General features: G+C 46.8%; 1 protein-coding gene across 1 annotated transcript in view; it reads right to left on the reverse strand.

Annotated features, from left to right (window-relative positions):
* LOC123490149 (protein FAM124A-like) overlaps positions 1–5832 on the reverse strand; it is an 11665-nt gene extending 5833 nt beyond the window's left edge. The window contains exon 1 of the mRNA XM_045220292.1: positions 5824–5832. Coding sequence (XP_045076227.1) covers positions 5824–5832 — 9 coding nt within the window. The remainder of the gene's footprint in view (positions 1–5823) is intronic.
* Positions 5833–15152: the final 9320 nt, after the last annotated feature.

Genomic DNA, 15152 nt, shown 5'->3' on the forward strand with positions numbered 1-15152 from the left:
ATTGGTCATTTAGCAGACGCTCTTATCCAGAGCGACTTACAGGAGCAATTAGGGTTAAGTGCCTTGCTCAAGGGCACATCGACAGATTTTTCACCTAGTCGGCTTGGGGATTAGAACCAGCGACCTTTCGGTTACTGGCACAACGCTCTTAACCGCTAAGCTACCTGCCGCCCCCCCTGTTAAGACATCTGTTTGACCCAGGTCTGCCCTCAACAATACCCAGGTGTAAGGAGGTATAAGTATCAAGTATCTGGGCGGCAGGTTTGTTTCTCCACTTCTTAACCCAATGTGGTGGCTGTGTTGTAGCTTGGTAGCATTCAGTAGTGTTCAGGGTTGCGTTCATTAGGGCATAAAATAATTAGCTACCAAAACAAGCGTTTCTCATTGATCGTGTTCAGGACAGGTGGTACCTTTTTTGTAGTACCACTTCAGTCTGTTTCTTTAGTTTCTTGCCAATAAACACAGCCCAGCTCTGTAGCAGGACGTGTCCACTAGTGTTCAGGCCAGCTCTGTAGCAGGACGTGTCCACTAGTGTTCAGGCCAGCTCTGTAGCAGGACGTGTCCACTAGTGTTCAGGCCAGCTCTGTAGCAGGACGTGTCCACTAGTGTTCAGGCCAGCTCTGTAGCAGGACGTGTCCACTAGTGTTCAGGCCAGCTCTGTAGCAGGACGTGTCCACTAGTGTTCAGGCCAGCTCTGTAGCAGGACGTGTCCACTAGTGTTCAGGTCAGCTAGCGTGGTTACTGTTGAACAGTAACCTGTTGTTCATCTATGGCAGTGGTTCTCAAAGTGGGGGTTGCGAGAAGGGTTTGGGGGTCGTGAGTGTGAAACTGAATTAAAAAAAATATATATATATATAATAAAAAATATACATATATATAATAATAATAAAATAATTGGTTATTTAGCAGATGCTCTTATCCAGAGCGACTTACAGGAGCAATTAGGGTTAAGTGCCTTGCTCTAGGGCACATCGACAGATTTTTCACCTAGTGGGCTCGGGGATTAGAACCAGCGACCTTTCGGTTACTGGCACAACGCTCTTAACCACTAAGCTACCTGCCGCCCATATATATACACTACCGGTCAAAAGTTTTAGAACACCTACTCCTTCAAGGGTTTTTCTTTATTTTTACTATTTTTTACATTGTAGAATAATAGTGAAGACATCGAAACTATGAAATAACACATATGCAATCATGTAGTAAGCAAAAAAGGTGTTAAACAAATCAAAATATATTTTATATTTAAGATTCTTCAAAGTAGCCACCCTTTGTCTTGATGACAGCTTTGCACACTCTTGGCATTCTCTCAACCAGCTTCATGAGGTAGTCACCTGGAATGCATTTCAATTAACAGGTGTGCCTTCTTAAAAGTTAATTTGTGGAATTTCTTTCCTTCTTAATGCGTTTGAGCCAATCAGTTGTGTTGTGACAAGGTAGGGGCGGTATACAGAAGATAGCCTTATTTGGTAAAATACCAAGTCCATATTATGGCAAGTACAGCTCAAATAAGCAAAGAGAAATGACAGTTCTTTAAGACATGAAGGTCAGTCAATACGGAACATTTCAAGTTTCTTTAAGTGCAGTCGCAAAAACCATCAAGCGCTATGATGAAACTGGCTCTCTTGAGGACCGCCACAGGAATGGAAGACCCAGAGTTACCTCTGCTGCAGAGGATAAGTTCATTAGAGTTACCAGCCTCAGAAATTGAAGCCCAAATAAATGCTTCACAGAGTTCAAGTAACAGACACATCTCAACATTAACTGTTCAGAGGGGAGGGGATGGCCGGCAGGGATGTAGCTCAGTTGATAGAGCATGGCGTTTGCAACGCCAGGGTTGTGGGTTCGATTCCCACGGGGGGCCAGTATAAAAAAAAAAAAAAATGTATTCACTAACTGTAAGTCGCTCTGGATAAGAGCGTCTGCTAAATGACTAAAATGTATATATATATTTTTCAGATATATATTAATAGGCTACATTTAGCCTACCATTTGTTTTTCATAGTTATACATTTGATCTGGTCAATAACATAGGCCTATGGCATTGCACCAAACCTTTGTCTCAAAAACATCTAATCTGTGCTTCAGAACCAAAACGTTGTGTGTCTTGACTGTAGACCAATGACCAGGCATGCAAAGGCAGGTGCACATATCCAGATTAACCACCAGAAAGGACTTGTTTAATTTTCTCCTGTTTTGCCTCGCAAAAACAGAGTAACCTATGTTCATGTTATCCATATAAAATACGGTTTAGCAATCTACTACGGACGCACACATCTTAGCCAGAACAATAGGCTACCTGGTGATTTCATTGATCATTTTCATGTTTCAGATAGGTCTAGTTTGGGTGGGTTAATTACATACCTCAGTGGTGGGTATACCTACTAGCTATATGTCTGTAACATAGCACTGCCTTCAATACTTATGGGTACAGATGTAGGATTTTAATTTGATCACTCTTTTGTTGCTGAGAATTTGCAAACTTGTAGTGTACACTTGTAGTGTATACAAGGTTTAAATTAACATCCTACATCTGTAACATATTCTGGCGAATTAATGATGATATTTGGAAGGAAGAAAAAGGATTCGGACAGATCTGCTTTCCATCCCATCCTGAAACCTCCGCTGTATACAGGCCCTGTGATCCTGCTCGCTATGAAAATTCCAGAGAAGTGACATGATATCCCTAGTTGATATTGACTGCCAACATGATATCCCTAGTTGATATTGACTGCTAACATGATATCCCTAGTTGATATTGACTGCCAACATGATATCCCTAGTTGATATTGACTGCCAACATGATATCCCTAGTTGATATTGACTGCTAACATGATATCCCTAGTTGATATTGACTGCCAACATGATATCCCTAGTTGATATTGACTGCCAACATGATATCCCTAGTTGATATTGACTCCCAACATGATATCCCTAGTTGATATTGACTGCCAACATGATATCCCCTAGTTGATATTGACTGCCAACATGATATCCCTAGTTGATATTGACTGCTAACATGATATCCCTAGTTGATATTGACTGCCAACATGATATCCCTAGTTGATATTGACTGCTAACATGATATCCCTAGTTGATAGACTGCCAACATGATATCCCTAGTTGATATTGACTGCTAACATGATATCCCTAGTTGATATTGACTGCCAACAGTGATATCCCTAGTTGATATTGACTGCCAACATGATATCCCTAGTTGATATTGACTGCCAACATGATATCCCTAGTTGATATTGACTGCCAACATGATATCCCTAGTTGATATTGACTGCTAACATGATATCCCTAGTTGATATTGACTGCCAACATGATATCCCTAGTTGATATTGACTGCCAACATGATATCCCTAGTTGATATTGACTGCCAACATGATATCCCTAGTTAAAATTGACTGCCAACATGATATCCCTAGTTGATATTGACTGCTAACATGATATCCCTAGTTGATATTGACTGCCAACATGATATCCCTAGTTGATATTGACTGCCAACATGATATCCCTGGTTGATATTGACTGCCAACATGATATCCCTAGTTGATATTGACTGCTAACATGATATCCCTAGTTGATATTGACTGCCAACACGATATCCCTAGTTGATATTGACTGCTAACATGATATCCCTGGTTGATATTGACTGCCAACATTACATTTACATTTTAGTCATTTAGCAGACGCTCTTATTTATACTGGCCCCCGGTGGGAATCGAACCCACAACCCTGGCGTTGCAAACGCCATGCTCTATCAACTGAGCTACATCCCTGCCGGCCATTCCCTCCCCTACCCTGGACGACGCTGGGCCAATTGTGCGCCGCCCATGAGTCTCCCGGTCGCGGCCGGCTGCGACAGAGCCTGGATTCGAACCAGGATCTCTAGTGGCACAGTTAGCACTGTGACCACTGCGCCACTCAGGAGTTAGAACATGATATCCCTAGTTGATATTGACTGCTAACATGATATCCCTGGTTGATATTGACTGCTAACATGAATAACTTTCAGCTCAAAATGCAGGTGTAAAATGCAGTTTATTTCTGTATCTTGCGTTTAAAAAATGCATCACCGTTTATGACTGTAATGACAGGCTACATTTGTGCAGCGATTGTGTGTTTCATGTTTCACACGGCATCACTTTCAGCATCACAAAAGTGTGCAACACACACACACACACACAGGGTCAGTTGTGTGTGACCCGGATTAGCCCAGATCAAATCAGACAGCGAGAGAGAGGCTCTGATCATCTCCACGACAACAGCCTCATTATCCAACAACCCCCTGCTGTGGCCCTCCACTCAGAAAGTTAGGGCGCTCTTTGGGTCGCGTGACTGTGTGTTCACTCGCAACCCCACTGCAAGAACACACAACACTCCCAACGCACTCGTAAAGGTTCACACACAAACACAGGAACACAACACAACACACACACAGCCCTGTCTCTTCCTCTGGTGCCTCTCAAGTATCATTACACAGTAAATAACATCCTCCACAGTAGACAACGTTACTTAGTACCTCTGCTGCTCTGCTTCTGTTTCATGTGTGGGAGAGATGACTAGAAATATGGCTCTCTGCTACTCAATCAGGGGAGAGAGAGAGAGAGAGAGAGAGAGAGAGAGAGAGAGAGAGAGAGAGAGAGAGAGAGAGAGAGAGAGAGAGAGAGAGAGAGAGAGGGCGGTGAGAGGGACTAGAATATGGCTCTCTGCTACTCAATCAGAGAGAGAGAGAGAGAGAGATGACTAGAAATAAGAAGCAAGCGGTTTGCTAATTGTCAACGTTGTGAACAGAGTGCCCCATGGTGGTGGTGGTGGGGCTGTGGTATTGGCAGGCATAAGCTACGGACAACAAACACAATTTGAATGCCCAGAGGTACCTTGATGAGATCCTGAGGCCCATTGTCGTGCCATTCATCCACCGCCATCACCTCATGTTTCAGCATGATAATGCGCGGCCCCATGTCAAGGATCAGTACACAATTCCAGGAAGCTGAAAATGTCGGAAAAGCTCTGTACACAAGCCACTCATTACAACAAAGCATCCTCTTAACAAGCCATTTTCTTAACGAGGCATGCCTTTTCATTGGCTCCAAGTCTGTTACAGTAAACTGTAAACCCTGAAATCACAAAAAAAAAACTAATGACAACAGAAAGAAACAGCGAGTACATCTTAATCCCGGACATTAACTTAATAATCACGATTATCTGTGAACAGCGGCCCCGAGCAAGATATCCCATGGTGCTCTCATGGAAAACTGTGGCTGCATCTGAAATGGCAGCCTATTTCCTATATAGAGCACCCTATGGGACCTAGTCAAAAGCAGTGCACTGCATTGTGAATAGGTGCCATTTCAAACGCAGCACATGCCTGTGGGAAAAGTCCACGCTGCTCCGTTCCTGTGCAGCGATTGTGGGTTGTTTGGGTGGAAAAGCAGAATGGAATGGGATGGGGTGGGATGGCAACATGGAGAAGCCATCAGACAAGAGAGAGGGGGAGATGGGAGAAAGAGGGGGGGTTGGATACAGTCTGTCATTCAGATTTCAGAAGAAGGGGAATGAATACAGTTGGGAGGCCAGAGTTACATGCTGTCAATCACGCCACTCACTATGTCCAGAAATAAACTGTAGTCCTATCCACTAGGGCCAGCCAACCCCAATAAACGGCCCGCGGGCCAGATCCGGCCCGCAAGAGCCAAATGTCTGGCCCACACTGACAGCATTGGCATTCACTTGTTATAATAAACATGAATTTAATATCCGCGGCTCTGCTTTATTTTGAAATTATCCCACACCTTGACCTGTGGCCTTTACCGCGTGCATACGTAAGACGTGCTTCACGCGCTTTGCGTACTTCGTCTCCACTCAACTAGCTACCCAGTGTAGTGTCATACACACACACAGTAGCCGCAGCCGCTCGCCAGTTAACCCTCTTTCATCAAAAGGACTGACCACTTCCTCACAAAAAAGTATTAAATCCAGTCAAACCAACATGGCATTCGCCAAGATACGCAAGGTAGACCAGGAGAACCGTCAGTTCAAAACTGACTGGACTGAGAGGTATTGCTTTTTTTTTACCGGACCACAACAGTGCTAAGCCCACATGCTTAATATGCATGCAGACTGTAGCTGTAATCAAAGCGGACAATCTGAAGCGGCATTTTAACTCTATTCATGCTGCCAGTTTTAATGCAAACTACCCAGAAAAATCGGACCAGCGCAAACAAAAAAATTGCAATCATTTTAACGTCATACAAGCACTCGGTTTTAACTATGTGTAAAACACCATCGGCACAAGAGAGCGCAACAGCTGCCTCATTACACGTTTCTTGGAAGCTTGCAAAGAGCTAAGAAGCCATTCGCCGATGCAGAGTTAATTAAACAATGTGCAATCGACATGGCTGCCGAAGTTTTAAACCAAGAGGAACCAATAAAAAAAGAAGTTGTTGAGCTGTTGAAGCAAGTGCTGCTGTCGGGCTAACACGGCAACCAGAAGAGTCAAGTTTTAGAGCGGAGGAGTGCTTTTCCAGTCTACTCACAGATTTGAGGAAAACCGAAGCATTCTCACTGGCAATAGACTAGTCTTGTGACCGAACCGACGTGGAACAGCTGTCTGTGTTCGCAATATTTTTTGATGGGAAGACATTCCCAGGGAGGAGCTGCTGTGTTTGATTTCTCTACCCGGGCGTACAACCGGGAAATAATATTCAACCAGCTAACACAGTTCTTCGAAAGGAATGGCTTAGATGTGAGTAAAATTGTCTCTGTTGTTACCGACGGGGCTCCGTCAATGGTGGGACACCGCCAGGGCTTGGGAAGCAGGCTTTCTGCCGTTAACCCAGCACTCCTGGCATTTCACTACATCTGATTTGCTCAAAGCTCAACACAAGGATGCACTGGTGAGTGAGTGACTTTTGGATCAACCGTGGTTCCCCAAGCTCGTTTTAAAAACACCAGAGATATTGCAATGCTCCTACTCACGATGTTCCCCTCAACATACATCTGTGAATCAGCATTTTCTTCAATGAATGCTATCAAGAGCCAGGACAGAAACAGACTCTCAGATTCACATCTTGGACAGTGCCTCAGGATTGCCACAACAGAATACAAGCCTGACATCAGAAAGGTTGCCTCATCCCGTCGCTCTCACTTCTCTCACTGATTGGTGACCAGATCCAATTATTTTTTTTGCTATTTTTCAATCTTGTGGTATAATAATTGTTACAATGAAATAACCATTTAATATTTAATAGCATGTTTCCTACTAAATATGCTACATAGCTTAAATAAAAGTAAATGGCATCCAACTAGTTAGTAAAATTTTAAACGTAATACACAGCAATAAAATAAAACAATCACAAATAAAAGCTAATTAATTATATTGTCACATTAATATCAAACACTTTTGGTTGTTAACAGCTTGATATTATTTGGTTCACATATTTTAAAAGTTTAAAAACTAATGTGGCATATTCTGATAACACATTTGAAAAGTACCTAACTAAAAATCTCTGTCTGTCTGTGTTTGTCCTTCTGTCTCTTCTCTTAGAAAGAGCGCCTGAACGCAGATATCCAAAGCATGGGTGTTCCAGACAGAAGTGGCCGCTGTGTGTGTGTGTGTGTGTGTGTGTGTGTGTGTGTGTGTGTGTGTGTGTGTGTGTGTGTGTGTGTGAATGTGTTTGCTGGACTTTTTGTTTGCACAGAATATGCTCCAGGGGCATTTCACAATTAAATAGTTGGTTTTCGACTAATTTAGTATTTTTTATGTTTCTCTTATGTGACTCCTAACACCACTACTAATAATTATAAAATCACAATAGAAGTGAAAACTGATCAAACATAAAACTGTCGCCAAATAAACAAACATGTTGGCCCTTGGCTTGGCATGCCTGACCAAATTTGGCCCTTTTGGAAATCTAATTGGGGAACCCTGCACTAGGCGGTACTGTAGATCTGGATTGGATAGATTTAAGCAATATAGCTACAATTAGCCTATTAATGGAAAAGGTGGAGGTAGATACAACTAAACTCAGCAAAAAAAGAAACGTCCTCTCACTGTCAACTGCGTTTATTTTCAGCAAACTTAACATGTAAATATTTGTATGAACATAACAAGATTCAACAACTGAGACATAAACTGAACAAGTTCCACAGACATGTGACTAACAGAAATTGAATAATGTGTCCCTGAACAAAGGGGGGGTCAAAATCAAAAGTAACAGTCAGTATCTGGTGTGGCCACCAGCTGCATTAAGTACAGCAGTGCATCTCCTCCTCATGGACTGCACCAGATTTGCCAGTTCTTGCTGTGAGATGTTACCCCACTCTTCCACCAAGGCACCTGCAAGTTCCCTGACATTTCTGAGGGGAATGGCCCTAGCCCTCACTCTCCAATCCAACAGGTCCCAGATGTGCTCAATGGGATTGAGATCCGGGCTCTTCGCTGGCCATGGCAGAACACTGACATTCCTGTCTTGCAGGAAATCACGTACAGAACGAGCAGTATGGCTGGTGGCATTGTCATGCTGGAGGGTCATGTCAGGATGAGCCTGCAGGAAGGGTACCACATGAGGGAGGAGGATGTCTTCCTGTAACGCACTAGCGTTGAGATTGCCTGCAATGACAACAAGCTCAGTCCGATGATGCTGTGACACACCGCCCCAGACCATGACGGACCCTCCACCTCCAAATCGATCCCGCTCCAGAGTACAGGCCTCAGTGTAACGCTCATTCCTTCGACGATAAACGCGAATCCGACCATCACCCCTGGTGAGACAAAACCACGACTCGTCAGTGAAGAGCACTTTTTGCCAGTCCTGTCTGGTCCAGAAACTGTGTGTTTGTGCCCATAGGCGACGTTGTTGCCGGTGATGTCTGGTGAGGACCTGCCTTACAACAGGCCTACAAGCCCTCAGTCCAGCCTCTCTCAGCCTATTGCGGACAGTCTGAGCACTGATGGAGGGATTGTGCCTTACTGGTGTAACTCGGGCAGTTGTTGTTGCCATCCTGTACCTGTCCCGCAGGTGTGATGTTCGGATGTACCGATCCTGTGCAGGTGTTGTTATACGTGGTCTGCCACTGCGAGGACGATCAGCTGTCCGTCCCGTCTCCCTGAAGCGCTGTCTTAGGCATCTCACAGTACGGACATAGCAATTTATTGCTCTGGCCACATCTGCAGTCCTCATGCCTCCTTGCAGCATGCCTAAGGCACGTTCACGCAGATCAGCAGGGACCCTGGGCATCTTTCTTTTGGTGTTTTTCAGAGTCAGTAGGTAGGCCTCTTTAGTGTCCTAAGTTTTCCTAACTGTGACCTTAATTGCCTACCGTCTGTAAGCTGTTAGTGTCTTAACGACCGTTCCACAGGTGCATGTGTTATGTGGGCAGCTTGTCTCTCCCTTTTCTGTTTCCCTTCCTCCTTGTTTTGTCCCCTCTTTTTCTGTTGTATCTGTATGTGTGTTTGTCCCCTTTATGTGGGTGTGTCTGGAGTGGATCAGGGGCGTGCTCAGGATCTGCCTCTCCTGTGCAGCTGCGGGTTGTTTCCAGTGATTCCTGCCCTACGCAGCTGCATCCTATTCTCTCATCAACCTGCACTACTTATTCCTGGGCATGGCTCTCCACCGGCGCCAGATCGTTGTTCTTACCAGAGCGGTAACTTGGCTCACCAGTAAAGTTATTTTGTCTTTGTCTTCAGCCTGGCTCTCCACTCTCCTTAACCTGTCGTTTGTTTTGTCTTTAGTTTCCGGACATATCTCCCAACCTGCCTGCCTTCCTGCCTGTCGGTCTGCCTGCCTGCCTGCCTGCCTGCCTGCCTGCCTGCCTGCCTGCCTGCCTCAGCCTCTCCCCTTCCTCCGGAGCCGACTAGCCCACTCTGTTCCTTTACTTCAGTTGTTTTTGGACTAAGACAATTTTAACTTTGATTAAATATTTTTGTTTCTTCCACTCCCTTTGTCGTGTTGTTTCTCTGAGTGCTGGGTTGAACCATAGCCTAACAGAACGATCTGGCCATGGACCCAACAGAGAAACAGCACGGGACAAACAAAGACAACTTCCAACAAGCTATCCAGGCTCAAGGAACGCGTTGCTAGGACAGCATGACCAGTTGATTCGGACTCTTATGGAAGATAATCATCAACTGCTGAACCAGGTGACTCAGTTAACTACACACGTCTCTAAATTGTCTGTTATCAGTTCTCCATCTCTCTCTGACCCCCAGTTTTGATGCACCCCAAGTTGTTTCCCTCGGACACTAGGCAGCTTCGTTCCGTCGGGAACCCCCTGTCCGCCTGAACCGTTCAATGGAGAATTGGACAAGTGCCGGGGATTTTTGCTTCAGTGTGACTTGATTTTTTCGGCAGAGACCACTGTCGTTTTCCTACTGATTCATCTAAGGTACATTATGTTCTGGGGCTGTTAAGAGGGAAAGCTCTGGTTTGGGCTGAGGCTGTGTGCTCAGATCAAACTTTGAACTGGATTGACTTTTGCTGATTTCTCTGCTAAATTGAAGACTGTTTTTGACCATCCTGACCATGTGGGTAATTCTCCAAGATACTTTTTAATTTGAGGCAGGGTTCTAACAGTGTGGCAGAGTACTCTATTGAGTTCTGGACGTTGGCAGCGGACTCCAAGTGGAACAATGTGGCACTTCGGGAGCATTTCTAAACGGTTTGAATGAAGCCATTAAGGATGAACTGGCTGCTCGTGATGAGCCACATGATTTACATTCTCTCGTTTCCCTGTCCATCAAGCTAGACAATCGGTTGCGGGAGAGGCGTCGGGAGAGAGGCGATCGGCCACATCTAGGAGGACGAGTTCCCCAGCCTTCAACCACTCGAGTCTCGCCTCTCCGGAGTCGGCAGCTTCTTGTTCCTGATTCCATCCCGAGCACAGAGGAGGAACCTGTGCAAGTGGGTCGAGCTCGACTACCTCCAGCAGAGCTGGCAACGGCGCCTCCAGGCGGGTGAGTGCCTGTACTGTGGAGACGCCACACACATTCTGGCTACATGCCCTAAGCGGCCAAAAGACAAGGCTCGCTCGTAACGGTGGGTCTACTTGCGAGCCCAGAGTTAGATCCTGAACCCATTCATTCCCGATTACAAGTACCTGTAACCTTACGTTTCCAGAGTCATTCCTGCCACTCTCAGCTCTCATAGACTCAGGTGCAGAAGATAACTTTTATTAGCCACCAGTTCAGGTTACAAGCTCGTATCCCCATGGAGCCACTACCTACCCCCATTCGGGTCACAGCCCTTGATGGGCGCCTCCTTAGGAGATAACTCATCAAACCACCCCCCGTTTCCCTAGTGATTTCTGGCAATCATTGTGAAAGCATTCAGCTAAGAGTTATGTCTGGCTCAGCTACCTCCCTAATCCTTGGCTTCCCCTGGTTGGCTCTTCACAACCCACAAATTGATTGGACACGTACACACCATTCTCAGTTGGAGCACTAACTGCCATTCCAGTGCCTGAGGTCAGCGGTTCCCCCCACTAAGTGTAACCCAACTCCTCCCTCAGCTCCTCTTGATCTGTCATCTGTCCCCAAAGAATACCATGACTTAGCGGAGGTTTTCAGTAGGACAAGGCTCTGCTCTCTACCACCACATAGGCCTTATGATTGCCCTATTGAACTGTTCCTGGTGCTCCCTTGCCCTCTAGTCGGTTATACAATCTGTCCCGACCGGAAAGAGAGGCAATGGAGCAGTACATTGTGGTGATTCTCTGGTCTCGGGCATAATCCGTCCCTCGTCGTCTCCTTTGGGTGCAGGTTTCTTTTTCGTGGGAAAGAAGGACAAGTCGTTACGCCCCTGTATCGATTTCTGGGGTTTAAACAACATAACTGTTAAAAACAAGTATCCCCTTCCACTCATCAACTCAGCTTTTGAACTCTCTGCACGCCTGGCGCCACAGTGTTTTCCAAGCTCGACCTCAGAATGCTTATCACCTTGTCCGAATCCGAAGGGAGATGAGTGGAAAACCGCTTTCAACACTCCACTGGGACATTTTGAGTATTTGGTCATGCCCTTTGGGCTTTCAAATGCTCCCTGCGGTTTTCAAGCCATGGTGAACGATGTTCTTAGGGATTTTTGAACCGTTTTGTCTTTGTATACCTGGATGATATTTCTTGTTTTTTCCAAGTCACCCGAGAGCATGAGTCACACGTCCGTCCAAGTCCTTCAACGGGGCTCTTGGAGAACAAGCTGTACGTCAAAGCAGAGAGTGTGAGTTCCACAAACAGTCTACATCGTTCCTTGGATTCATAATTGAGAGCGGGCAGGTGGGCGGACCCCGAGAAGATCCGGGCAGTGACGGAATGGCCCACACCCACCACCCGTAAGCAACTTCAACGATTTTTGGGCTTTGCTAACTTCTACCGTAGATTCATTAAGGGTTTTGTAGTAGAGTGGTGGCACCCCTTACCAGACTCACATCTCCTAAAGTCCCTTTTCGGTGGTCCCCTGAGGCGGAGCAGGCGGTAGGGGGTTTTGAAGGAACTGTTTTCCACCCTCCCCCGTGTTGATACACCCCAATACCTCTCTGCAGTTTGTTGTGGAGGTGGGCCGCGTCGGACTCAGGTGTGGGAGCAGTCCTCTCCCCAGCGCTCCCCCACTGACCAAAAGCTTCACCCCTGTGCTTTTTCTCCAAGAAATTATGTCACCCACAGAACGGAATTACGACGTTGGAAACCGGGAACTGCTGGCGGTCAAGCTTGCACTGGAAGAATGGCGGCACTGGCTGGATGGAGCTGAACTGCCGTTTGTGGTCTGGACTGACCACAAAACTTGGCTTACATCCAAGCCACTAAGAGACTCAACTCTCACGCCAAGCCAGATGGGCCCTGTTTTTAGTAGGTTTAACTTTATTCTTACATACAGACCGGGGTCAAGAAATGTTAAACCAGATGCTTTGTCCCGCCAGTTTGCTGACCCTTCGGAGACCAGCGGAGCCTGAGGCAGTCCTGCCTTCCTCATGCGTCGTGCGCGGCTGTTCAGTGGGAGATCGAGTCTCTTGTGAAGACTGCACTTGCCACGGACCCGGGACCGGGTGATGGACCTCCCCAACCTACTCTTTGTTCCCGAGACGGTCCGGTCTCAGGTGTTGCAGTGGATTCACACCTCCCGTTTTGCTGGTCACCCCTGGGATGAGGCCGCACGTTGACGCTGCTTAGGAGAGACATTTTTGGTGGCCTTCAATAGAAACTGACGTTCGGGCTTTTTGGCAGCCTGTTCAACCTGTGCTCGGGGCAAGCCTCCCATCAGTCCCCTTCCGGGGCTGCTGCTACCCCTCCCAGTTCCCAGCCGTCCCTGGTCCCACATTCCGGGATTTTGTCACCGGCCTACCCAAGTCTGAAGGTAATGATACTATACTTACACATTGTGGACAGATTCTCTAAATCTGTCCACTATATAGCATTACCAAAATTACCGTCTGCCAGTGAGACAGCGGACCTCCTAGTCCAACATGTATTCCGTCCCCATGGAATACCTGCTGGACATCGTATCTGATAGAGGCCCACAGTTTACTTCCCGTGTTTGGAAGGTTTTCTGTTCTGCTTTGGGTGCTTCCGTTAGTCTGTCCTCAGGGTTTCATCCCCAGACCAACGGTCAAACAGAAAGAGCCAATCAAAACCTCGAAGCAACCCTTCGTTGTGTGGCTGCTCAACATCCATCATCCTGGGCCAAACATCTGCCCTGGATAGAGTACGCCCACAACTCCCCTCACCGCCTCTGCACCGGTCTTTCACCCTTCGGAGGTTACCATGGGTTATCAACCCCCTCTGTTTCCTGCTCAGGAGAAGGTGGCTGTTCCTTGGTTCAGGAGAACCTCCGCCGCTGCCAGAGAGTGTGGGCGGAACTCGGGAAGCATTGCTCGGACCACCGACAGGAACAAAGACAACAGCGGATAGGAGCAGGACTCGCACCTGTGTTTCATCCTGGTCAAGAGGTTTGGCTGTCATCTAAGAACGTACCTCTTCGTACCAAATCACGCAAGCTGTCTCCTCGGTACCTGGGTCCGTTTGTGGTGGGAGTCCATCATTAACCCCTCTGCGGTTCGTTTGAAGTTGCCTTCAGCCATGAAGATACACCCTACTTTCCACGTCTCCCCAACTGAAACCTGTGTCCTCCAGCCTTTGTATGTCCTCGGCTGATCCACTCCACCTGTTCGCCTCATTGACCGACCATCCGGCCTACACCGTCAGTAGGCTCCTGGACTCTCGGAGGCGGGGTAGGGTCCTCAATACCTAGTCGATTGGGAAGGTTATGGACCAGAGGAGAGGTCTTGGGTCCCCCTAAGCGTTTTGTGTTGGATCCTCACTGATCACGGACTTCCATCCGACAACCCTGACAGGCCTGGTGGGTCGCCAGGTGGCGACCATTGAGGGGGGTACTGTTATGTGGGCAGCTTGTCTCTCCCTTTTCTGTTTCCCCTTCCCTCCTTGTTTTGTCCCCTCTTTTTCTGTTGTATCTCTGTATGTGTGTTTGTCCCCTTTATGTGGGTGTGTCTGGAGTGGATCAGGGCGTGCTCAGGATCTGCCTCTCCTGTGCAGCTGCGGGTTGTTTCCAGTGATTCCTGCCTACGCAGCTGCATCCTATTCTCTCATCAACCTGCACTACTTATTCCTGGGCATGGCTCTCCACCGGCGCCAGATCGTTGTTCTTACCAGAGCGGTAAACTTGGCTCACCAGTAGTTATTTTGTCTTTGTCTTCAGCCTGGCTCTCCACTCTCCCTTAACCTGTGTCGTTTGTTTTGTCTTTAGTTTCGGACATATCTCCCAACCTGCCTGCCTTCCTGCCTGTCGTCTGCCTGCCTGCCTGCCTGCCTGCCTGCCTGCCTGCCTGCCTCAGCCTCTCCTTCCTCCGGAGCCGACTAGCCCACTCTGTTCCTTTACTTCCAGTTGTTTTTGGACTAAGACAATTTTAACTTTGAGTAAATATTTTTTGTTTCTTCCACTCCCTTTGTCGTGTTGTTTCTCTGAGTGCTGGGTTGAACCATAGCCTAACAGCATGTTCATTAATTGTTTATGGTTCATTGAACAAGCATGGGAAACAGTGTTTAAACCCTTTACAATGAAGATCTGTGAAGTTATTTGGATTTTTTACAAATTATCTTTGAAAGACAGGGTCCTGAAAAAGGGGTTTCTTTTTGC

The sequence above is a fragment of the Coregonus clupeaformis genome, unplaced genomic scaffold (genome assembly GCF_020615455.1).
Source record: "Coregonus clupeaformis isolate EN_2021a unplaced genomic scaffold, ASM2061545v1 scaf3505, whole genome shotgun sequence".
Classification (NCBI taxonomy): Eukaryota; Metazoa; Chordata; class Actinopteri; order Salmoniformes; family Salmonidae; genus Coregonus; species Coregonus clupeaformis.